Genomic DNA, 22,025 nt, shown 5'->3' with positions numbered 1-22,025 from the left:
ACAGATAACACAGAATCCACCATTCATAATAGTGAATTGTTAAAGTTTTTTTTTTTTTTTTAACCACCTCTGCACACGTCAGAGAAAATGACTAAAAAACGGTATCGGCAAGAGTTGAGACATTGACCGGCTCTGCAACACTGTAACACAACAATCTGCACAGCAACCAACTCCCACCACATTCACCTGGACAATGGAGTGTGTGCACAAAAAAGTGGTATAGATGCTTGGCAATGTCAGTGTTGTAAATGGCAGTAAATATATGTAACGGATCTCCTAGCACCCCGACCGGGTACCTCCGTCGATAGATGCTCCTAGTGCTTTCCGAGGACTCCAAGCACTCCACTTGACACCGTACGCCCTGCAGACCCCACTAACCGCCACAGCTTGGTTGGGGTCTCACCGTCCTCCACCCACGCTGGACCTACGACAAGGCTCCAGGCTCCAGTGGGTGAACCTCTCCTACAGCCAGAGAGCAGGAACAGCTCTTACAAGAGCTAGTAGTTATGCCAGGGGAGTATAGCAAATCTTCAGCGTATAGCAATCCCCCAGTTTGATCAGTTATCCAAACACCAGTCTCAGCATGATGAAGGATAAAACAGGAACACTTTATTGAGGGCTACCCGCCCGTATTTATGCAGGTCCCCATCTGGTGGACACGCCCCCAGGGGACCAGAATGGAGACTGCGACACAGGACAGATACAGCACATCCCCACAATGCATCATGGTTTCCTCCTCTCTGCCTGGCGACACCCGAGGAGCAATCCAATTATGTCTCAGGACAAAGAGAAAACACCAATACACACGTGGAGACAACAGGACAGGAATCACCACCCAAACACACAATGTCACACCCCACAGCAAACACAGACATTTAACATATCCCCAGATAGCTCAAGTCTGAGTGCATATCATTAGGTGAATGGCACTCAGAATACACGAATACAATAATATTAGCTATCTGGGTGCCCTCACATAACATACAATCTAACCGAACGCATAATAACATAAAACACAATTCCAAAGACAGATTTAAGCTGTGCGGCCGGCCTGTTTTCTTTAAAGTTAGTATGGGCCATAATCCTGAGGCAAGAGGCTGGCAACCAGCCCCCTCCAAAACACCGTGGCGAGGTTGGTTTCGTCACACATCTCCCCCTTCCAGGGAAGACTAACCAGATACCTGACCTCACGGTCAGTACCTGAGTTAGTCTGGAAGTCCAACCACAACCCCATACTGGACCTGTTGAATTTTGGGGCCTGGCGCTGTTCCGTATGTCCCCAGCTGTTGAGTGGGCATCTGCGACTCCTTGCTGCCTTGTGGTTCTCCAGCTTGGAGCTGTAGGTACTTGGTGGGCAGAGGCCGACTGCGCTCTGCCCAGATGCCAGCTCTTCCGCGGGGGTAGCCTGTGGAAAGTCCAGCTCTGAAGAAGAGGGTAGGGGAGGGCAGAGGCCGACTGCGCTCTGCCCAGATGCCAGCTCTTCCGCTGGGGTAGCCTGTGGGATGTCCGGCTCTGGAGAAGAGGATAGAGGAGGGCAGAGGCCGACTGCGCTCTGCCCTGATGCCAGCTCTTCCGCTGGGAAGGAATCAGTGGGTAGCGCAGGCTCATCCCCTGCCCCCAGAACTCTGTTGGGAAGTAGCTGGGAAGGGGAGGGCTCGCTTACCTCCTCCTCCTGGTATCCCTGCGGAGATGGATGGGGATCTGGACCGACTGTCCAGCATCCCTGTAGGACTGGCACCGAGCCCGCGGTCTCATCTGCGCCCATGCAGAGGGGCTTGTGCTCCCCTTTTCCCGGTATCTCCGGCTGCTGGTGGAAGGTGAGGCCGGTTGCCTCTCCTCCCCAGGACTCTGGTTGCTGTAAGGCAGAGGGACCCCGCATCTCCTCCCCCTGGAACTCAGGTTGCCGCTGGGGAGAGAGACCGGTTGTCTCCTCGCCCTGTGATATGCACTGCCGCTGGAGATCTGGGCAGGCGGCCCAGCATCCCTGTAGGGCCAGTAGAGAGACCTCGGTCACATCTCCACCTGCCTGTTGTGGTTCCTCACAGGACCAGTCTATGAGGACCCCTACCTCTGTAGCTGGTACTGAAGCAGGGGATACTTCAGTCGGGTCTTCCCAGCTGTAGGGTTGTAGGTCTGGGACTGCCACCCAGCCCTCTGGCAGTGTATATTGGGACCGAATTGAGCTGAAGAGGTATTGGTAGTCCTGCTCCAGCTCCCACTCCTTTGTCACTAGAGATGCCAGGTCTTGTCTCACCTCTCTCGCTGTAGCCCAATCATGCATAGCTTCTCTGTAGTCATAGATATCCCAGAACTGGGACCCTCCAGCATCTCCGAACTCCGGTTCTGCAAAGGCATCAAACAACAGGCCAGGGCCATCATAATCCTCACCCTCGGGTCTGTCGTGCTCAGCCATCCAGGGAGAGTGCCGAATCACATACCACCAGAGTGCCTGGTAGGCGTCATCTAGCCAAAGCTCCTTCCATACCAGGCTCTCCAGTTCTGTCACCCACTCATTTAGGGGCTCCTCTCCCAGAAGGGGCATTCGCAGGGCCACTCGCATCCGCAACTGCTGCTCCTCACTGGGGAGACTCTCGCCCCGCCGACGCTGTACATCTTCCAGGGCCTCGTGCCAGACGCCTTTCCGGACTGCATCTCTCCAGTCCGGGTCATCATCCTCCTCGTAGTGGAACGCTGTTCGAAGACTAGCCGATTCCATCCTGCTGTAGCCAGGGGCGCTGTACAAATACTAGCGTTGCCCTCAATATACTCCACGAATGGTGTCTCCGAGCTGCTTCTCCTCACACTAGGACGCCACCCCACTGCTTGCCACCAATGTAACGGAACGCCTGGCACCCCGATCGGGTACCTCCGTCGATAGATGCTCCTAGTACTTTCCGAGGACTCCAAGCACTCCACTTGACACCGTACGCCCTGCAGACCCCACTAACCGCCACAGCTTGGTTGGGGTCTCACCGTCCTCCACCCACGCTGGACCTACGACAAGGCTCCAGGCTCCAGTGGGTGAACCTCTCCTACAGCCAGAGAGCAGGAACAGCTCTTACAAGAGCTAGTAGTTATGCCAGGGGAGTATAGCAAATCTTCAGCGTATAGCAATCCCCCAGTTTGATCAGTTATCCAAACACCAGTCTCAGCATGATGAAGGATAAAACAGGAACACTTTATTGAGGGCTACCCGCCCGTATTTATGCAGGTCCCCATCTGGTGGACACGCCCCCAGGGGACCAGAATGGAGACTGCGACACAGGACAGATACAGCACATCCCCACAATGCATCATGGTTTCCTCCTCTCTGCCTGGCGACACCCGAGGAGCAATCCAATTATGTCTCAGGACAAAGAGAAAACACCAATACACACGTGGAGACAACAGGACAGGAATCACCACCCAAACACACAATGTCACACCCCACAGCAAACACAGACATTTAACATATCCCCAGATAGCTCAAGTCTGAGTGCATATCATTAGGTGAATGGCACTCAGAATACACGAATACAATAATATTAGCTATCTGGGTGCCCTCACATAACATACAATCTAACCGAACGCATAATAACATAAAACACAATTCCAAAGACAGATTTAAGCTGTGCGGCCGGCCTGTTTTCTTTAAAGTTAGTATGGGCCATAATCCTGAGGCAAGAGGCTGGCAACCAGCCCCCTCCAAAACACCGTGGCGAGGTTGGTTTCGTCACAATATAGAAAACAGATCAGATGGCACTCACCACAAAAAATCTTCTTTATTCTAAAATAACGGCCCAGGGAAAGCACAACAAGTGTGCAAAGCAGCCGTCGCCTTTCCATTTGTTCTGCATCCTGTACCGCAATGGCTCTTTAAATTTTTTTAATATTTTTTTAGAGGAAAGATTTCTTTTTTTTTTTTTGTGGTGAGTGCCATCTGATCTGTTTTCTATATTTACTGACATGCCTAGAAAAGTCTCCAATAGAAGGAAATGAGTCATATTCATTATGTCTGTGACCTATGATGGCTGCTGTAAAGTGTTCCTCTAAATGTTGTTAAGAACAGCTCAGGCAAGATGGCAGCACCCACATTCGCATCCAAAACTTAGAATAAGAAAATCTCCAAATAAAAACAAGTTAGGAAAAAGGATATACTGTATATACTCTAGTATAAGACGAGTTTTTTGGCACATTTTTGTGCTCAAAAAGCCCCCTCGTCTTATACTCGAGTCTCGATTTGGCCGACCCGAAAATGCCGCGATGAATGCACTGCAGCGAGCGGCCTGGCCGGCGCGTGACTGACGTTGCTTAGTAACGCTTCCTGCTTCCAGTCAGCTCGCTGCAGTGCATTCATCGTGACAGTGAGTACAGAGGCCGGACCTGTTATCAATAGGAGAGAGCTTGTTTTACACACTAGTGAAATACTTTACACACAAAGTATTTTATGTGCGCAGTTTAAGACACATGAGGGGACACATAGGGCCATGAGGGGGACCAGCATAAGATGCTATATGTCTTATGCTGCCCCCCCCCCCCCCTCATGGCCCTATGTGTCATGGCACATATCCCCTATAACAGCATCCTCCACAGATCCACCCCATAACAGCGTCCTCCACAGATGTTATGGTCCATTCACACATCTGTATGTGTTTTGCGGATCCGCAAAACACGGACACTGGCAATGTGCGTTCTGCATTTTGCAGACCGCACATCGCCGGCACTCATAGAAAATGCCTTTTCTTGTACGTAATTGCGGACAAGAATAGGACATGTTCTATTTTTTGGCGGAACGGAAGTGCTGTGGACAGCACATTCCGGCCCCATTTAAAATGAATAGGTCTGCACCTGTTCCACAAAGTTGCGGAACGGATGTGGACCCATTTTGCGGACGTGTGAATGGACCCTTAGTCTTTTTGTTGGCAGGACACAAAGGTTGGGAGGGTGTTACAGAAATTTAGCTGGACTATTATAAGTTTGTACTAACATTTTGGTAGTCTCCTGTTTTAAAAAGGGATGCATATATGAGAAGTTGCTTTAAGATAGAAAAGGCTGTAGGTAGTGTTTTACTGACAGGCATGAATGAGACAAATCTGCAGTAGCCTACAGAACCACTACTAGACAGTCTGCAGTGTAAACATTTGAAGGGATTGTGGCACTCTGCTGAGCGCTGCAGCCTTACAAACAGCTGATCTGTTGGAATGTCGAGAGCTGGACTTTGCAGCAATTTGTTATTGATAACTGTAAGGGAACGTTCTCTCTCAGGGGGTCTCAAACACAGATTTCTCGCAGACAACCGGATTGAAGTCCAAACGATGATTTATTTTCTAGCACTTTAGCACAATAGAACAACCAAAATAACTCCTACCCATCTAGGCACTACCTAATACATAATTTATTCCCTGACTCACCTCTAAAGAACACAGTTCACACACATGATCAGATGCGGCTTTCTCAGCCCAAACAGTCCAGGCTGTTACTACAACAACATCAGTACCTTTGGAGGATTGTGGCTGAGAAATCCACCTGACTCTAGCCGTGCGACCCTCTCTCCGGAGGCATTGCTAGGTCCCCCAAACTCAGGCTTCCTCAGCCTTTGGCCTCATGCACACGGCTGTGTTCCGCGGCTGAGAGCGGACCGTTGAAACCCGGCCGGAATTCCTGCTGACAGCATGAGCGCACGGCGTCATAGCCACCAATGACTCCATTCGCTCATGCTGTCAGCAGGAATCCAGGCCGGGTTTCCACGGTCCGCTCTCAGCTGCGGAACACAGCCGTGTACATGAGGCCTTTCTCTCTCACTCTCAGACCTCCGCAGCCTTTCTTCCCCCCCTCCTCTGACTAAGGCCCCATGCACACGGCCGTGTTTCACAGCCGTGTGCGGGCCGTGGAACCGCGGCCTGGATCCCTCCTGAGAGCAGGAGCGCACGGCGTCACTGGTTGCTATGACGCCGTGCGCTCCCTGCTGCCGACACAGTACAGAAATACACTGGTATAGATCATACCAGTGTATTACTGTATTGCGGCGGCAGCAGGGAGCGCACGGCGTCATAGCAACCAGTGACGCCGTGCGCTCCTGCTCTCAGGAGGGATCCAGGGCGCGGTTCCAGGGCCCACACACGGCTGTGAAACACGGCCGTGTGCATGGGCCCTAACACACAGAGGGTTGGTTTGATGCCTCCTTGATTAGAACAGGCCTCACCTGTGATCACCTCAGGTGAAAAGGAATACCTGTGCTGGAAGGGTGTGGACTGGTGTGACTACCAAACCTATCCGCCAATCCAAGTAAAATCTAGCCCAGAAGAAAATGTATGCAAAACTGTCTCGGCAAACTATACTTTGTTGATACCACTGCAGCTTTCCGGATTTTTGTTATCTCACCCAGCTGAGGTATCTGGGCAGGATACACACGCCTTCCCGCATTGTCCACATTACCACATAACGTATCCATTAATATTGTGAACCCAGAAAACTGAGACATGTGAAGAAATATAAGAGGAGATTGCTGAAGGTGCTGTGTCACTAGTTACAATTATCTTCTATCCATAGGATAGAGAATAAAGTTGGCAGACGAGCAGCAGACTGTTAGGAAGGAAGCATTCAGCATTTACGTGCAGCGATCATCTCCACAGTATGAGGACCAGGGATCGCTATTGTGGTGCCTCATCCTCATACAGCTACATTGTTTCTAGGCAGCAGATCGCTGTTTAGACTGCACAATCTGCTGCCCAGAAAGAATAATTGATGAGCCTGTAATTTCACCCAATGAAGTATCGTTTCGCTCGTTCATTGGGTGATCGGCTACCCATTTACACAGGCAGATTGTTGGGAACGAGTGTTCGCAGGAACGTTCATTCTCAACAGTTTGCCCAGTTATCTGTATAAATCCACCTTAAGTATCTAATTTGCTGGGAGTCTCACTTTTCACTTCAATGGGACTGCAGAGTACGGTGCCTGCAGCATTCCCATAGAACACATGCATTCCACCACTCTATTCTCATGGGGGCAATATGGCAACACTTCTGGACCACCGTTCTTATGATTGCTGCGGGTCCCTCGTGATTAGTTATGTGGATATGTGTTAAGTGTTCTTAGTGACACAACCCCATTAAGTCCTTTTTGTTTTTAATTAATGCTTGTCCTATTAAATATAACAAACGCAAACATTCTTAATAACCACATTTCCATTTTTTCTTTCTAATAAACTTTTTTTTCTTCACCTTCAGGACTGAAAGGAATTATCAGATTTGTAAAGCCAGCTCCAATTGATGAGGAACCTACAAAAAAGCAAAAGAAGCAGCAAGGATCAAAGAAGAGTCAAAGTTCTGGTTTAGAATTTCCGATGCAGAATATGGATGTGAACAATGCTTCATAGTCCATCTGTTCTTATGTATATCTTACTGGCTTATTGATACTCAGTCATCTAGTTATTAAACTATTGGCAATTGGAGATCCATTGTATTTAACTGTTACTGGTCGTCTTATATGCAACCTGCTTAATGATGACTGCAAAGGCATAGTAAAATTGAATAAATAGGTTATTATAGACCTACATGTGTCAGGTTTTGTCCATTCAGTGTTCTTATTACCATTATCCGCCAGACTGTGCAATATAGCCCATTCTACTGACAGTAAAATGTGGCTGCGTTATGCCCATTAGAAAACGGCCTAAGTTTGAAAAAAAAAGATCTACCTAGTTTAGCATACTATTCTTCCTTTGTGCACGTGACCATATTTGGAATCCGCTTCCAATCCACATTTTTTTCATTTTTTTGCCGTTTTGACGATTTCCCATTCTTTTGAATGGGGTCCACAAAAAACAGCACAAGGATGTCCGTTCCACAAATTATAGTGCATGTCCTGTTCTTGGCCGCAAACTGCGGTCCATGGTCCCATTCGAGCCAACAGGTCCGCAGAAAACATGGGTGGCAATTGGAAGCCATCAGTGTGTCATCCTCGCTTTGCGGACCCATTGTCTGGAAATTCCAGGGACAGCCCTCTTAGCCATGTGGTGGAACAGTAGCAGCGTATGTGTAGGGGATTAGCAGTGAGGAGTAGCAGCTGTACATAACATGATGGTAGGCAGGCATACAGATGGGGCACAATCAGCAAGGCAATCTCTATTCATCAGCCGGAAGAGTGTGAAAATCCTCTTGAATCCAGGTTTGACAAAAGGGATGTTTTGGACACTGGTGGAGGACAACTTAGTTCCTTTGGTTGTCACCCATGCTCTCTGCAGTGCTCAAAACCCTATATGAGATTACACTGGAAGCTGGGCAAGAAAAGACAAGAGATCATACTGAGCCAGTTCAGGTCACTGCTCTACTCCGCCTGCCCAGAAATTCATGGGGTCAGGAAACCGGGTAGTGCACAGGCCAGAGTCTAGGTAGGACTGAACCTGAGAGTTGAGGAGGATTAGCCTCAGCCCGATGCGGCCCATAAACCTCTTTCACCATGTTGAGGAGACTAAAGTGGCGGTGCTCTGGCCACAATAGTCTTTTAAACATCCAAATAGTGAGAGAGAATTAAGGCAGCACTCACCCACTTGGTATAAAAAAAGTCTTCTTTATTGCTTCAAAAACTCAGTCACAATAGGTAGGTAAGCGGGCAAATAACCAAACACAGGAAAACAAACAGAACAAATGACTAGGCCCAAAAGCTAGGGAGAAAAGGGTCACCTCCTAGCGATCCCTAAAAGCTTTCCCTAAAATGCTGTGCCCATGTACATACCCTTATGGTCGATATGCACATGTCATTTTGCCTAAATCTGAACACCCTGGGCAAACCCTAAGCAGCAGGGAAAAGGGAAGATGCAACCTGCTTCTTCAAACCAGGAGGTAGCAAGCATCTCTCTAGAGGCCTAGATAAAACACACAGAGAGGACTTATCTTGAGCAGAGCTGGAGCAGACAATCCACCACACATCAAGCGCTCCCAGGAAAGAACTATAACCCACACAGGCCACTGGGAGGGAAAGAGGGATAAATAGCCTCACTAACAATAAAACCCAGTACACCTGAGGGAAGGTGGATCCAGCTCAAACCCAAATCAAAACAGAGAAGTCAGACATGTGCAGCCAGTCTGACAGACCTCCGCACATTCACAGGGCAAGGCGTGACACTCACATAAAAGCAGAAGGTGAGGGGCGGACATGCATTTAACATAAACGTATTAGTCATATCGACTTTGTTGTAAATAAAAGGGTTTTCTAAATGAAATAAAGTTAAAAGTTAACATTTATAAATTTGTATAACACCCAGATGGCGAGGGTGGGGCCTGAAACTGTGGCCCAGGGTAGGCTGGTTGTGAAGGGGGGCCAGAGTACTGCGATGGGCCAGGTTGAGACGTGATGGGTGTAGACTGCCCATATGATGACTCAACATTATAATGTGGGCCATATGGGTGAGTAGGTGGCCCATAATGTCCCCTTGGAGGGTGGAATTGTGGAGGAGGCTGTGAGTCCTGGGAAAATTGTATTAGCTGAGGGCCATTCAAGTTCCCATGGAGGCGCCAATTTTCAAGGGCCCAGTGAATGTCGGGCGGGTCGTTGGGAGGAGTGGCTGCATCCAGAACGATATTGAGAGCTGTTTGTGTTCTCAATACTCGTTCTGAAGGCAGCCGGCGCAAATACGAGGCCAGACTACAAGCATAAAGGTCAAACTAATCCTCCTGCCGGGCTCTCGATAAATAATCAAGAACCTGAGTATTTATATTAGTATCGGAAGGAGCCATTGCCTGTCGTCTGGCCCTGCTGGGTAGAGCCAAAGGGGTGGGGGGGAATCTGCACCCGAAACAGGTGGTGGCCTGGATGGTGCAGTGCTTGGTCCTGGTGCAGTGTCCACCTGTGCTGAACCAGAGGGAGTGTCTTCCTCACAAGCACTTGACAGCTTTGGTGCAGACTCCTCCCCTTCCTCCTGTAGGTTGTCCTCCGTTCTTTAAAAATAATACAAAAATAGTACATTAGTAGATGAACAGTATTTTCGTTTTACTATGCAAGTCACATATTACTATAATACTCCAATTATTTATAGCACATAGTACTACATGAACTACCCAACATATTACATTTTGGAAATTAGAAGTGTCATCGCTGCCCCTTAACACAAATCCAAATCCACTTGTCATGTTCACCAACTTTTTCTTTGTGAAGGAGACATTTCTATGGTTGCTAGGGATTTGCAAATATGCCTTTTGAACATGAACATATTTTTAATCTGTATAACATTAAAGTGGTATTCTCATCTTAATGATCACTGTTAAATCTGTTAATGATTTGACAGTGATCATTTTTCTAAATACATTTTATTACCTAATTCCCACTTTTTTTTTTTTTTTTTTTTTTTTTTTTTTTTATAAATAAGTCCCCTCTTCCTGATGTTGTCTTTGGTCTCCCTTGGTTACGGCCACCTCTTCTGTCGGATCCTGCCGGGCCACTCAATGTTCTGAACGCGCACGCCGCCGCCGTGCATGCGCCATGATGACTTCTTCCTGGCCAGTATAGTACAGAGCTGCGACCGCGCACGCCGGCTCTGTACTATACAGGCCAGGAATAAGTCACCATGGCGCATGCGCGGCGGCGTGCGCGTTCAGTATATTGCGCGGCCCGGCCAGGAGAAAATCTTCAGTCTTCTGCTCAAGCACAGAAGAAGAATCCAGGAAGTGAACGTCGCGCTCAAGGAAGGTAAGTATGAAAAGGGAAGATGAGAATACCCCTTTAAAGGGGTTTTATTATCTCAGACAATAGAGGCATATCTCTCGAATATGCCCCCATTGTCTTATAGTTGGGGGTCCCACCACTGGGACCAGCACCTATATTGAGAACGGAGCGCCGAAACTGAAGGAGAGTGCGCTGCGCATGTGCAGCCACCCTCCATTCATTTCTATGGGAGAGGCAGGGATTTGCGCTTGGTGGTGGACGTACCCCGGGAAATCTGGGCTCCTCCAGCCACAGCGCTCCCCGCTCTGTTCTCGATATGGGTGCTATCAGACAATGGTGTCATATCCTAGTGATATGCCCCTCCATTGTGTTAAGCTGGGAATACCCCTTTAACTACATAATCTACAAACAGTGTATATGGATAAACATGTAGTGGTCATTGTGTAGAATTAACTTACAGACGCAGCTCCATGGCCTCACGGAGGAACATTAGTTGGTTCAGAAACATGTATGGCCTTTTCTTGGTGGCCCCGAAACCACTCCTCGTCTGTTGATGCAATTCCTTGTGGAACTGGTCCCTGCAGCCCCACCAACGATTCTTTACATCATCCACTTTCCAAAAAAAAGGAACATATACAATCATACAAATTATAACATATGAGATGTGCTATGTGAGGGAGGATAACATGTGCTATGCTAGGGAAGATAATGTTTGACAGGTGCTATGCTAGGGAGGATAACATATAACATGTGCTATACTAGGGAAGATAACGTATGACATGTGCTATGCTAGGGAGGACAGAAAGTATCACACATGTATACATTGGCTACTTACCCAAATTTTGGCGGCTTTTGCCATGTGTTTTTTCCCAGATGGTTGCAAAAAGCTCCTTGGTTATTTCCACCCAGGCCTCATCTTTTTTGTAACGATTGTGGTAGTCGCCACTCCTCGATTTCCAGATGCAGGGCCTCTCTTGGACGAGGACTATCAGCCTCTCTACATCCATAGGCCGTGGTGTCCTTGGCATGACTTTTTGGATAAAGCAATGGTCCTCAAGGGCTGGAAAAGTGTGCTGCTAACAAACTCCTGCATCTTGTGCTGCCTGGAGCCAGACACTGAGCAACTCAACTTCCTGTCTGAAATCCATTCTGTGTTGCTAAGTTACTTGCGTAAAAAACGCAACGAAATGCATGCCATCCGGATGCAATGCGATTTTCACGCAGCCCATTCATTTCTATGGAGCCTGCATTGTGTGGAAAACGCACAAAGTGGAGTGATGCATGAAAAACAACGCTCATGTACACAGCCCCATAGAAATGAATGGGTCCGGATTCAGTGCGGGTGCAATGCGTTCACCTCACGCATCACACTCATGCAGAAATCTCGCCCGTGTGAAAGAGGCCTTAAGGCAGCAGACTAAATAGTACTACAGCTAATGCACTGCCAGCAACTTGGCCAGGTGAGAATTAAGCCTGCACATGTCACGGAATGTGTACAGGTAACAAGGCAAAGCAACATGTATAAACGACTCGCTGGATCCAAAAACTAAGGAACCAAGGGAGACCCCTGCAGAAGACCTGGCACTTTCCCTGGCTGCTCAGCCTATGCAAAGATCCTAATGGTGGAGGTTTGCATATCCACGAACCTTGACTATAAAGCCCTGAGCACCCTACTATAGTGAGGGGACACGACCACCGGCTCCCTACACAAGACACGGAGGGAGTCAGGGTCATCTGGGATCCAGCAAACAGATATTAACATATAAAAGTACACTTAGCTTTGAAGCAAACAGGAGGACAGATCAGCGTGCACACACACTCCAGGAAGTAATATAAGCCGCCCAGAAAAGCATTCTGGGGAGGCATTTAAAGGGAAGCAATTAAGACATGACAGCTGAGAGAGGCTGACGAGAGGAGGAGCTGAATACCACAACACAGAAATTCAAGGAGGAGGTTCTCAGCTGTCTGGTTGTGACAGTACCCCTCCCTCTACGAGTGGACTCCGGACACTCAGAACCCACCTTCTCAGGATGGGACCTATGGAATGCCCTGATGAGACGAGAGGCCTTAATGTCCGTCACTGGGACCCACATCCTCTCCTCAGGACCATACCCCTCCCACTGAACAAGGTACTGAAGAGAACCGCGGACAAGACGAGAATCCACAATCCTAGAGACCTGAAATTCAAGATTCCCATCAACCATAATCGGAGGAGGAGGCAAAGGCGAGGGTACAATGGGTTGAACATAAGGTTTCAATAAGGACTTATGAAAAACATTATGGATCTTCCAAGTCTGAGGAAGATCAAGACGGTATGCAACAGGATTGATGACAGACAGGATTTTGTAAGGCCCAATAAACCTAGGACCCAACTTCCAGGAGGGAACCTTCAATTTGATATTCTTGGTAGACAACCACACCAGATCACCAACATTCAGGTCCGGACCAAGCACACGTCTCTTATCAGCCACACGCTTATATCTCTCACTCATGCTCTTTAGATTATCTTGAATCTTTTGCCAAATAGATGACAAAGACGAGGAGAATCTGTCCTCATCAGGTAAACCAGAAGACCCCTCTCCCGAGAAAGTCCCAAACTGTGGATGAAACCCATATGCACCAAAAAATGGTGACTTATCAGAGGACTCCTGACGACGGTTATTTAAAGCAAACTCAGCAAGGGACAAAAAAGAACACCAATCCTCTTGATTCTCCGCCACAAAACAACGCAGATATGTCTCCAGATTCTGATTGACGCGCTCTGTCTGGCCATTCGACTGCGGGTGGAAAGCAGAAGAGAATGACAACCGAACCCCCAAGCGAGAACAGAAAGCCTTCCAGAATCTGGAAACAAACTGCGTGCCCCTATCAGAGACTATGTCTGAAGGAATACCGTGCAACTTGACAATGTGATCAACAAATGCCTGCGCCAGCGTCTTAGCATTGGGCAATACAGGAAAAGGGATGAAATGCACCATTTTGCTAAAACGGTCCACCACCACCAGAATCACAGTCTTCCCCGAGGAACGAGGCAGGTCCGTGATAAAGTCCATGGACAGATGTGTCCAAGGACGGGAAGGAATGGGTAAGGGAAGGAGAGGACCTGATGGCCGTGAATGAGGGACCTTGGCACGAGCGCAAGTCTCGCAGGCTGCCACAAAACCCTCAACCGACTTACGAAGCGCAGGCCACCAGAATCTCCGAGCGATGAGATCCAGTGTGGCTCTTACCCCCGGGTGCCCAGCAAGGACCGTATCGTGATGTTCTTTAAAAATCTTGTGTCTTAAAGCGAGAGGCACAAACAACCTCCCAGGAGGACAAAGATCAGGAGCCTCTGACTGGGCTGCCTGCACCTCTGCCTCCAATTCAGGAAAAAGAGCAGAGACCACCACACCTTCAGCCAAAATGGGACCCGGGTCTTCAAAATTCCCGCCTCCCGGAAAACAACGTGACAGGGCATCTGCCTTCACATTCTTAACTCCAGGGCGGAACGTGACAACAAAATTAAACCTAGAAAAGAACAACGACCATCTGGCCTGTCTCGGGTTCAGACGCTTGGCTGACTCCAAGTAGGCCAGATTTTTATGGTCAGTAAATACGGTAATAGGGTGTCTGGCCCCCTCTAGCCAATGGCGCCATTCCTCAAAAGCCAACTTGATGGCCAACAATTCCCTATCTCCCACCTTGTAATTTCTCTCTGCGGAGGAGAGTTTTCTTGAGAAAAAGGCACACGGTCGCCAATTGGCAGGAGAGGAACCCTGAGACAAGACCGCCCCCACACCCACCTCAGAAGCATCAACCTCAACTATGAAGGGTAATGAAACATCAGGTTGCACCAAGATGGGAGCGGAAGCAAAACTCTCCTTGATATCAGAAAAGGCCTTACGCGCCTCTACTGACCAAGAAGAAAAATCTACCCCCTTTCTGGTCATATCAGTGAGTGGTTTAACAATAGAAGAATAATTCAAAATGAACTTCCTGTAATAATTGGCAAAGCCCAAAAAACGCATCAGCGCCTTTTGATTCTCAGGAAGCTCCCACTCAAGCACAGCGCGGACCTTCTCGGGGTCCATGCGAAAACCAGAAGCGGAGAGAAGAAACCCCAGAAATTGAATTTCTGGAACCGCAAACACACATTTTTCCAGTTTCGCATATAATTTATTCTCCCGCAGGATGAGCAAGACCTGACGTAAATGTTCCTTATGAGTTTTGAAATCGGGAGAAAAAATCAAAATGTCATCCAAATACACCAATACAAATTTTCCCATCAAATGATAAAAAATGCTGTTCACGAAATGCTGAAAAACGGCTGGGGCATTCATCAAACCAAAAGGCATAACCAAATTCTCAAAATGGCCCTCAGGGGTATTGAAGGCCGTCTTCCATTCGTCCCCTTCTCTGACCCTGACAAGGTTGTATGCCCCTCTTAAATCTAATTTGGAAAAGACTTTAGCCCCAACAACCTGGTTAAACAGGTCCGGGATCAGAGGAAGCGGATAAGGGTCACGAATTGTGATATTGTTCAGCTCCCTGAAATCCAGACAAGGTCTTAAAGAACCATCTTTTTTCTTAACAAAGAAAAAACCAGCGGGAACAGGTGACTTTGAGGGTCGTATGTGTCCCTTTCTCAGACTCTCAGAGATATAAGTACGCATAGCGATCCTCTCAGGTTGGGAAAGATTGTATAAACGAGATTTAGGCAGCTTGGCGTCTGGGATGAGATTAATAGGGCAATCGTACTCCCTGTGCGGGGGCAAATCCTGAACTCCACTCTCAGAGAAGACATCCGAAAATTCAGAGAGAAAAGATGGTACAGTCTTAGTAGCAACCTCAGAAACAGATGTCGTGAGGCAATTCTCTCTGCAAAAGTCACTCCAACCATTTATTTGCCTTGCTTGCCAATCAATGGTGGGGTTATGTTTAGTGAGCCAGGGTAGCCCCAACACTAGAGGAGTCGGCAAACCGCTAAGGACGAAACATGACACATCCTCAACATGAGCATCACTCACAATTAAACGGATATTGTGAACTATGCCCTTTAATGACTTCTGAGAAAGTGGAGCGGAATCGATAGAAAACACAGGAATATCCTTTCTCAAAGCGCACACCTGGAAACCATGAGTTATCGCAAAGTGATTATCAATGAGATTAACCGCTGCTCCACTATCCACAAAAATCTCACAAAAAATGTTCTTGCTCTCTAGCGCCACCCTAGCCGGCAGGACAAAACGGGAACTACAAGCAAACGGAAAATCTTCAATTTCCGCCTCAATCCTGCCAATAGTAACAGACGGAACTTTTTTCAAAGATTTTTTCCTCTTTGTTTCTTTATTATACCCAGAGAACTGCCTGAATCTCCTAGAGGGACAAATATTTGCCAAATGATTAATACCTCCACAACAAAAACAAACCCTCTCATGCGGGCTGAATCTTCTATTGTCAGAAGCAATCAACCCCAGCTGCATGGGCTCCTGCTCAGAAGGGGCTGACAGCGACTGAGACCCCTGCGCAGAGAATGGGACCGCTGCACAGTCCTGGGACCGAGTATGACAGGAAAGAGAGATCTCTCCTCTCTCTCTAAGACGCCTGTCAATACGAACGGCCTGAGACATAGCAGAGTCCAAAGAAATAGGCCTTTCATGAAAGGCAAATGCATCTTTCAATCCCTCTGAAAGACCATGGCAAAATTGACTTCGGAGTGCAGCATCATTCCAACCAGTATCAGCTGCCCAACTCCGAAATTCTGAGCAGTATATTTCTGCGGATTGTTTACCCTGGCATAGGAGACGTAGTCTAGACTCCGCCAGAGCAATACGATCCGGATCATCATATATCTGACCCAGGGCTAAAAAGAATTCATCCACTGAACGGAGGGGCCGTGCCCCCTCCGGCAGCGAAAAGGCCCAGGACTGAGCGTTACCCCTGAGCAGCGATATAATGATCCCCACCCTCCGTTCCTCATCACCAGAAGAATGGGGAAGAAGGCGAAAATGGAGTTTGCAAGCCTCTCTAAAACGCACAAAATTCTCACTACCCCCGGAGAACGTATCCGGGAGCGAGATCTTAGGCTCAGAACAAGCTCCATGAACGCAAGCTGAACCGGTCACTTGAAGCTGAGACAAAGTCTTACGGAGGTCAGCTACCTCCAATGAAAGACCCTGGAAGCGTTCAGCCAAAAGTGAAACCGGATCCATGCTTAAGACGGTTTTGGCGGCTTATAATGTCACGGAATGTGTACAGGTAACAAGGCAAAGCAACATGTATAAACGACTCGCTGGATCCAAAAACTAAGGAACCAAGGGAGACCCCTGCAGAAGACCTGGCACTTTCCCTGGCTGCTCAGCCTATGCAAAGATCCTAATGGTGGAGGTTTGCATATCCACGAACCTTGACTATAAAGCCCTGAGCACCCTACTATAGTGAGGGGACACGACCACCGGCTCCCTACACAAGACACGGAGGGAGTCAGGGTCATCTGGGATCCAGCAAACAGATATTAACATATAAAAGTACACTTAGCTTTGAAGCAAACAGGAGGACAGATCAGCGTGCACACACACTCCAGGAAGTAATATAAGCCGCCCAGAAAAGCATTCTGGGGAGGCATTTAAAGGGAAGCAATTAAGACATGACAGCTGAGAGAGGCTGACGAGAGGAGGAGCTGAATACCACAACACAGAAATTCAAGGAGGAGGTTCTGAAAGGCCTCTGTCAGAGCTTCTCAGCTGTCTGGTTGTGACAGCACACCATCGGATTTCTGGGCATGTAAGGTTGTTTCCTGGGCATGCATTCCAATATTGATGGCAGACACGGAGAGGAGGAGCAGGAGGTTGATGTGAAAGAGATCGTACTGCCTGTGGATGCGGCCTGGCTGCTGCAAGGGAGACTGGGAGAAGGAGGAAACTCATGTTGTAGATGCTGGCTGCCAACTCTATTGGCCCACAGGATGGGGTGATGTCGCTTCATGTGGTTCAATAGAGCTGTGGTCTCTATCTTTGTGTTTGACGGCCTATGGCTTATTTTACTGTTACAGAGCTTGCAATAAGCAATGCTGCTGTCTTCTGGCTGCTTGGAAAATAACTGCCAGATGGGAGATACTCTTTCAGAGGCAGCAGAGGTAGGAACGTTTTGGGTCTAATGCACCCACAGTTTCTGAAGCAAATCTGGTTCCCTTACGTCCTACCAGCAGCACAGATGGGGTTAACTGCCCCTGTGGACTGGTAGGACCGGCGGAATTTTAATGAGCCCAAGAACCAATAAACGATCTTCAGCTCCCTGAAAGGGAGGAGATCACCCCCCAGCCCACCGTGTTTTTTTCTGTCCTTTGGACAGGTTGGACTGGCGTATCGCTCCCTTTCAGGGAGCTGAGAGTGTCAGGGGCTCCTTTCTTCTATATAGGATCGCCCCGTTTTTTGGCTCTCTTTTTGCCTTTATTTTAGGCTGATTGCGGCGATTTTTTGTACCTGGGGACCGTCGGGGAGTGGGGTGTCCCCCTCCCCTCTCCTTTCAGTTTTTTCTGGTGTCCGTTCCTTCCCATCGCCACATGCATGCGGCGCTATGGGCGCCGCCATCTTCCGGAAGTGACGCGCACTTGGTGCGCTACGTCACTTCCGGTTTCTTCGCAGCGCGATCTGAGGTTCTATCCTCACCTCCCTGATTAAAGTTGCTCCCCTATATACATCCTGGGATCCAGGATGAACCAGGGGAGCTATCTACAGCACGGCTGAGCCAGTATTGGCTCTCTTATATGTCTGGGCTATTCACGATCTGGGACCCGCCCAGGGGGCGGGGCTTTCTCCTTTTAAGCGCCCAGAGCCTGTCATTCAGTGCTCTGGTTGCATCGCTTTGACAAGCTAGCTCCAGAGTTCCCTGCGCCTTGTGATATCCTTAGTAGTATTGCTTGACGTGGGTTTGTGTGTTCCTCTTCTGCAGCTCTATTTTTCTTCTAGTGCTGGTGGGCCCCCTTAAGGTCTTGTTTCTCCACCTCCAATTTTTGTAGGTGTTATGACCTGTCTTTTCTTTCCAATTACAGACTATGGCTTCCCCCAGGGATCCGGATCAGCGAAAGTCTGGGGCCAAGAGGAAGCATTTGGCGTGTTTTGATTGCAACACGCCCTTAGACGACGGCTGTCCCTATTCTAGGTGTGAGAGTTGTCGCACGACATCCACGGAACCCACGATGCAGGAAATGTTTCAGTGGACGAAGACATACGTGGATGATTCCATTAAGGGAGTGGTGCATTTACTTAATGAGAGGTTACCAGCACCCTCTCAGACTCCCATGGATGTGGTCGCTCCAGTCGCACCAGTCGAAAGACCTACCCCCTGGTCGGTGGGGTCTTCTTCTGAGGAAGAAGAAATTACTTCTTGCTTTTTCCCTCCAGAAAAGACGCAGAAGTTACTTAAGTCCATCAGGTCGGGGGACCAGGATGTTGACATTGGGGAGTCCTCCGAGCCCTCCGTACGGACACAGCGTGTCTTCAGAGCGGATGAGACCCTTCTCTCTGTGATGCGCACAGAATGGCGCAAGCCTGAGAAAGGCCCAGTTCTCACCAGAAAGTTTAAACTCATGTACCCGATGGCTAAACCCTTGGTGGAATCGTGGGGTTCCGTTCCCAAGGTGGACATGGCTATAGCCAAGTTGTCCCGGCGCACTCTAGTCCCCGCAGACGATGGGTCTAGTCTGCAGGACCCTCTAGATCGGAGGGCAGAGTGCACCCTTAGGAGGAGTTATGCGGCGGCCGCTGCCTCCGCATCAACTTCAATTGCGGCCACTGAAGTAGCCACCTATTTACGCTCTAGGCTCAACCAGATCCAGACAGACGTGGATCAGAGCGTATCCAGGGATGATATCCTGGCAGCTTTCAAATCAGCCAACCTGGCTATGGACTTCCTAGTTGACTCCACCCAGATGCAGCTGAAGCTGGCCGCCAAAACTATGGCCTTAGTTTCGGCTGCCCGCAGACCACTTTGGCTGAAACCCTGGATCGCGGACAACGCGTCCAAATTCAACCTCTGTGGGCTCCCCTTCGAACCAAACAGGCTGTTCGGGTCCGAATTGGACAAGATAATGGAGGGGCTCTCCGACAAAAAGGGGAAGAGCCTCCCCCAGCAGCCCTTTCGGGGACGCCCCAGGCAGGAAAAGAAGCGCGAAGGACGCCCGGGGCAGCAATCTAGGCGCAGAGATTGGGGGGGACCGTCTCGTAAGTATTCGAGGCGCTCCCGTAAACCCGCTAAGGAGGCAAAACCCTCCTGACTATGGGCCTCGTCGAGGCTCTTGGATAAGCCCTGCTGCCCCTGCAGTGTCTCCTCTAGACTTTCCCATACCACTCCCCCAAACACCCGTGGGGGGCCGTCTCTCCCTTTTCAAAGACTCCTGGAGTCAGTTGATCGCAGACCCTTGGGTTCTGAACTTAGTCTCCGTCGGGTACCGGGTAGACTTTCTCTCTCTCCCCCCAGAGAGATTCGTCGCTACACGAAACTTCGGGCCGGCTAAACAAGTGGTCCTGGAATCTTACATCCAGGACTATATCTCCAAGGGAGCCCTAGAGGAGGTGCCGGCAGGGGAGAGAGGCCTAGGCATTTATTCACCAGTGTTCCTGGTTCCCAAGAAGACGGGAGACCTCCGGATTATCATCGATTTGAGATTTCTCAATCGATTTATAAGGAAAACAAGGTTTCGCATGGAAACCATAAGGTCAGTCACCCATATCCTCAACCTCGGGGATGTCATGGCTACTCTGGACCTCAAAGATGCTTATCTTCACATTCCGATCCATTCCACCTTCCGGAAATTTCTCAGGATCGCGGTCCAGATTTCAGGGGTTCGCAGGCACTTTCAGTTCACCGCGCTCCCCTTCGGAATCTCTTCTGCCCCCCTTATCTTCATCAAGGTGGTGGTATCGGTGGTGGCAGCATTGAGACTCCAAGGGCTGACTATCATTCCTTATCTGGACGATTGGCTTTTCATAGCCTCTTCAGTTCCGATCCTTACCCACCATCTTCAGATCGCAATCTCCTTTCTTCTCCGCCTAGGCTGGATCATCAACTGGCAGAAGTCGAATGTGAGCCCATCATCTTCAATCCAATATTTAGGATTCGTGGTCGACTCTGTGGAGATGTCCCTCCGGTTGACTCAAGAAAGGAAAGCGCGGATTCAGGACCTGGCAAAGGTCCTTCATGTCCCTCGTCGAGTCTCTATTCGGACTCTCATGAAGATGGTAGGGCTCATGTCAGCGGCTGCGGACGCAGTCCCTTGGGCGCTATGGCACCTCCGTCCTCTTCAGTCGGAGGTCTTACACTTATGGAACGGCAGCCCTGCGGGGCTAGATTCCCTGTGCTCCCTGTCCGGTCAAACCCGGAATTCCCTCAGATGGTGGTTTAGACTGCCAGCAGGGAAGTCTATGACCCAACCAGTTTGGGTCATATTGACTACAGACTCGTCCCTTGTAGGCTGGGGCGCTCATCTGGACGGATCCCAAGTGCAGGGATCTTGGTCCCCCCTGGAGCGGCATCTTTCCTCCAATCTTCGCGAGATGCGAGCTATCCGGCTAGCCCTCCTTCACTTTGCGCCTCAGATCCGGGGCAAAGCAGTGAAAGTCCAGTCAGACAATATGACTGCGGTTCTCTATATAAACAAGCAGGGAGGCACAAGGTCATTACCCCTTCTATCAGAGATCGGGGTGATTCTTCGGTGGGCAGAGCTGAACCTTTCCCATCTATCTGCCGTTCATATCCGAGGTTCCCTCAATATGATAGCAGACCGCTTAAGTCGAGGATTACCGACCATGGAGTGGTCTCTGCATCCGGAGGTCTTCAGGCAGCTAGTTCACAGTTGGGGTATGCCAGAGGTGGACCTCATGGCAACCAGGTTCAACGCCAAGGTGCTGAGGTTCTGTTCCCTGTACCGGGAAGACAACCCCCTGGCGATAGATGCTCTGTCGATACCGTGGAGGTTCAGGCTGGCTTACATCTTCCCTCCTTTTTCCATGATACCGAGGGTATTGATGAAAATCCGTCAGGATCAGGCCTCGGTAATAGCCATCATACCGTTTTGGCCCAAAAGATCCTGGTTTACCCAGCTCATTCAGATGAGTCGGGGACAATACTGGAGACTCCCCCCGGAGCAGACCCTGGTGTCGTGGGACACTCACCTCTGCCCAGATCTGCACAGGTTCAACCTGACAGCCTGGAGGTTGATCAGCCCCTTCCCAACATAGAAGGGCTTTCCGAGTCGGTCCTGAGAACTTTGTCGCATTCCCGAGCAGAGTCTACAAACAAGGCCTACTCCAGGATCATGAGAATCTTCGTGGCATGGTGTGATTCCAAACAGGTGGCGTCTGCAGATCCGCCCCTTCCTGCGATACTACATTTCCTTCAGGACGGATTAG

General features: G+C 49.2%; 1 protein-coding gene across 3 annotated transcripts in view; it reads left to right on the top strand.

Moving 5' to 3' along the window:
• Positions 1 to 7,531, top strand: part of SARS1 (seryl-tRNA synthetase 1) — a 178,614-nt gene extending 171,083 nt beyond the window's left edge. For 2 of the 3 annotated variants that reach the window (XM_044288249.1, XM_044288248.1), the window contains one exon: positions 7,206 to 7,531. In XM_044288249.1, coding sequence (XP_044144184.1) covers positions 7,206 to 7,354 — 149 coding nt within the window. In that variant the 3' untranslated portion in view covers positions 7,355 to 7,531. The remainder of the gene's footprint in view (positions 1 to 7,205) is intronic. The other variant, XM_044288250.1, reaches the window with a different exon arrangement.
• Positions 7,532 to 22,025: the final 14,494 nt, after the last annotated feature.

Source organism: Bufo gargarizans, chromosome 3 (assembly GCF_014858855.1).
Source record: "Bufo gargarizans isolate SCDJY-AF-19 chromosome 3, ASM1485885v1, whole genome shotgun sequence".
NCBI lineage: Eukaryota > Metazoa > Chordata > Amphibia > Anura > Bufonidae > Bufo > Bufo gargarizans.
Note: the sequence above shows the minus strand (reverse complement) of the source record. Positions and strands in the feature narration are given on the sequence as shown.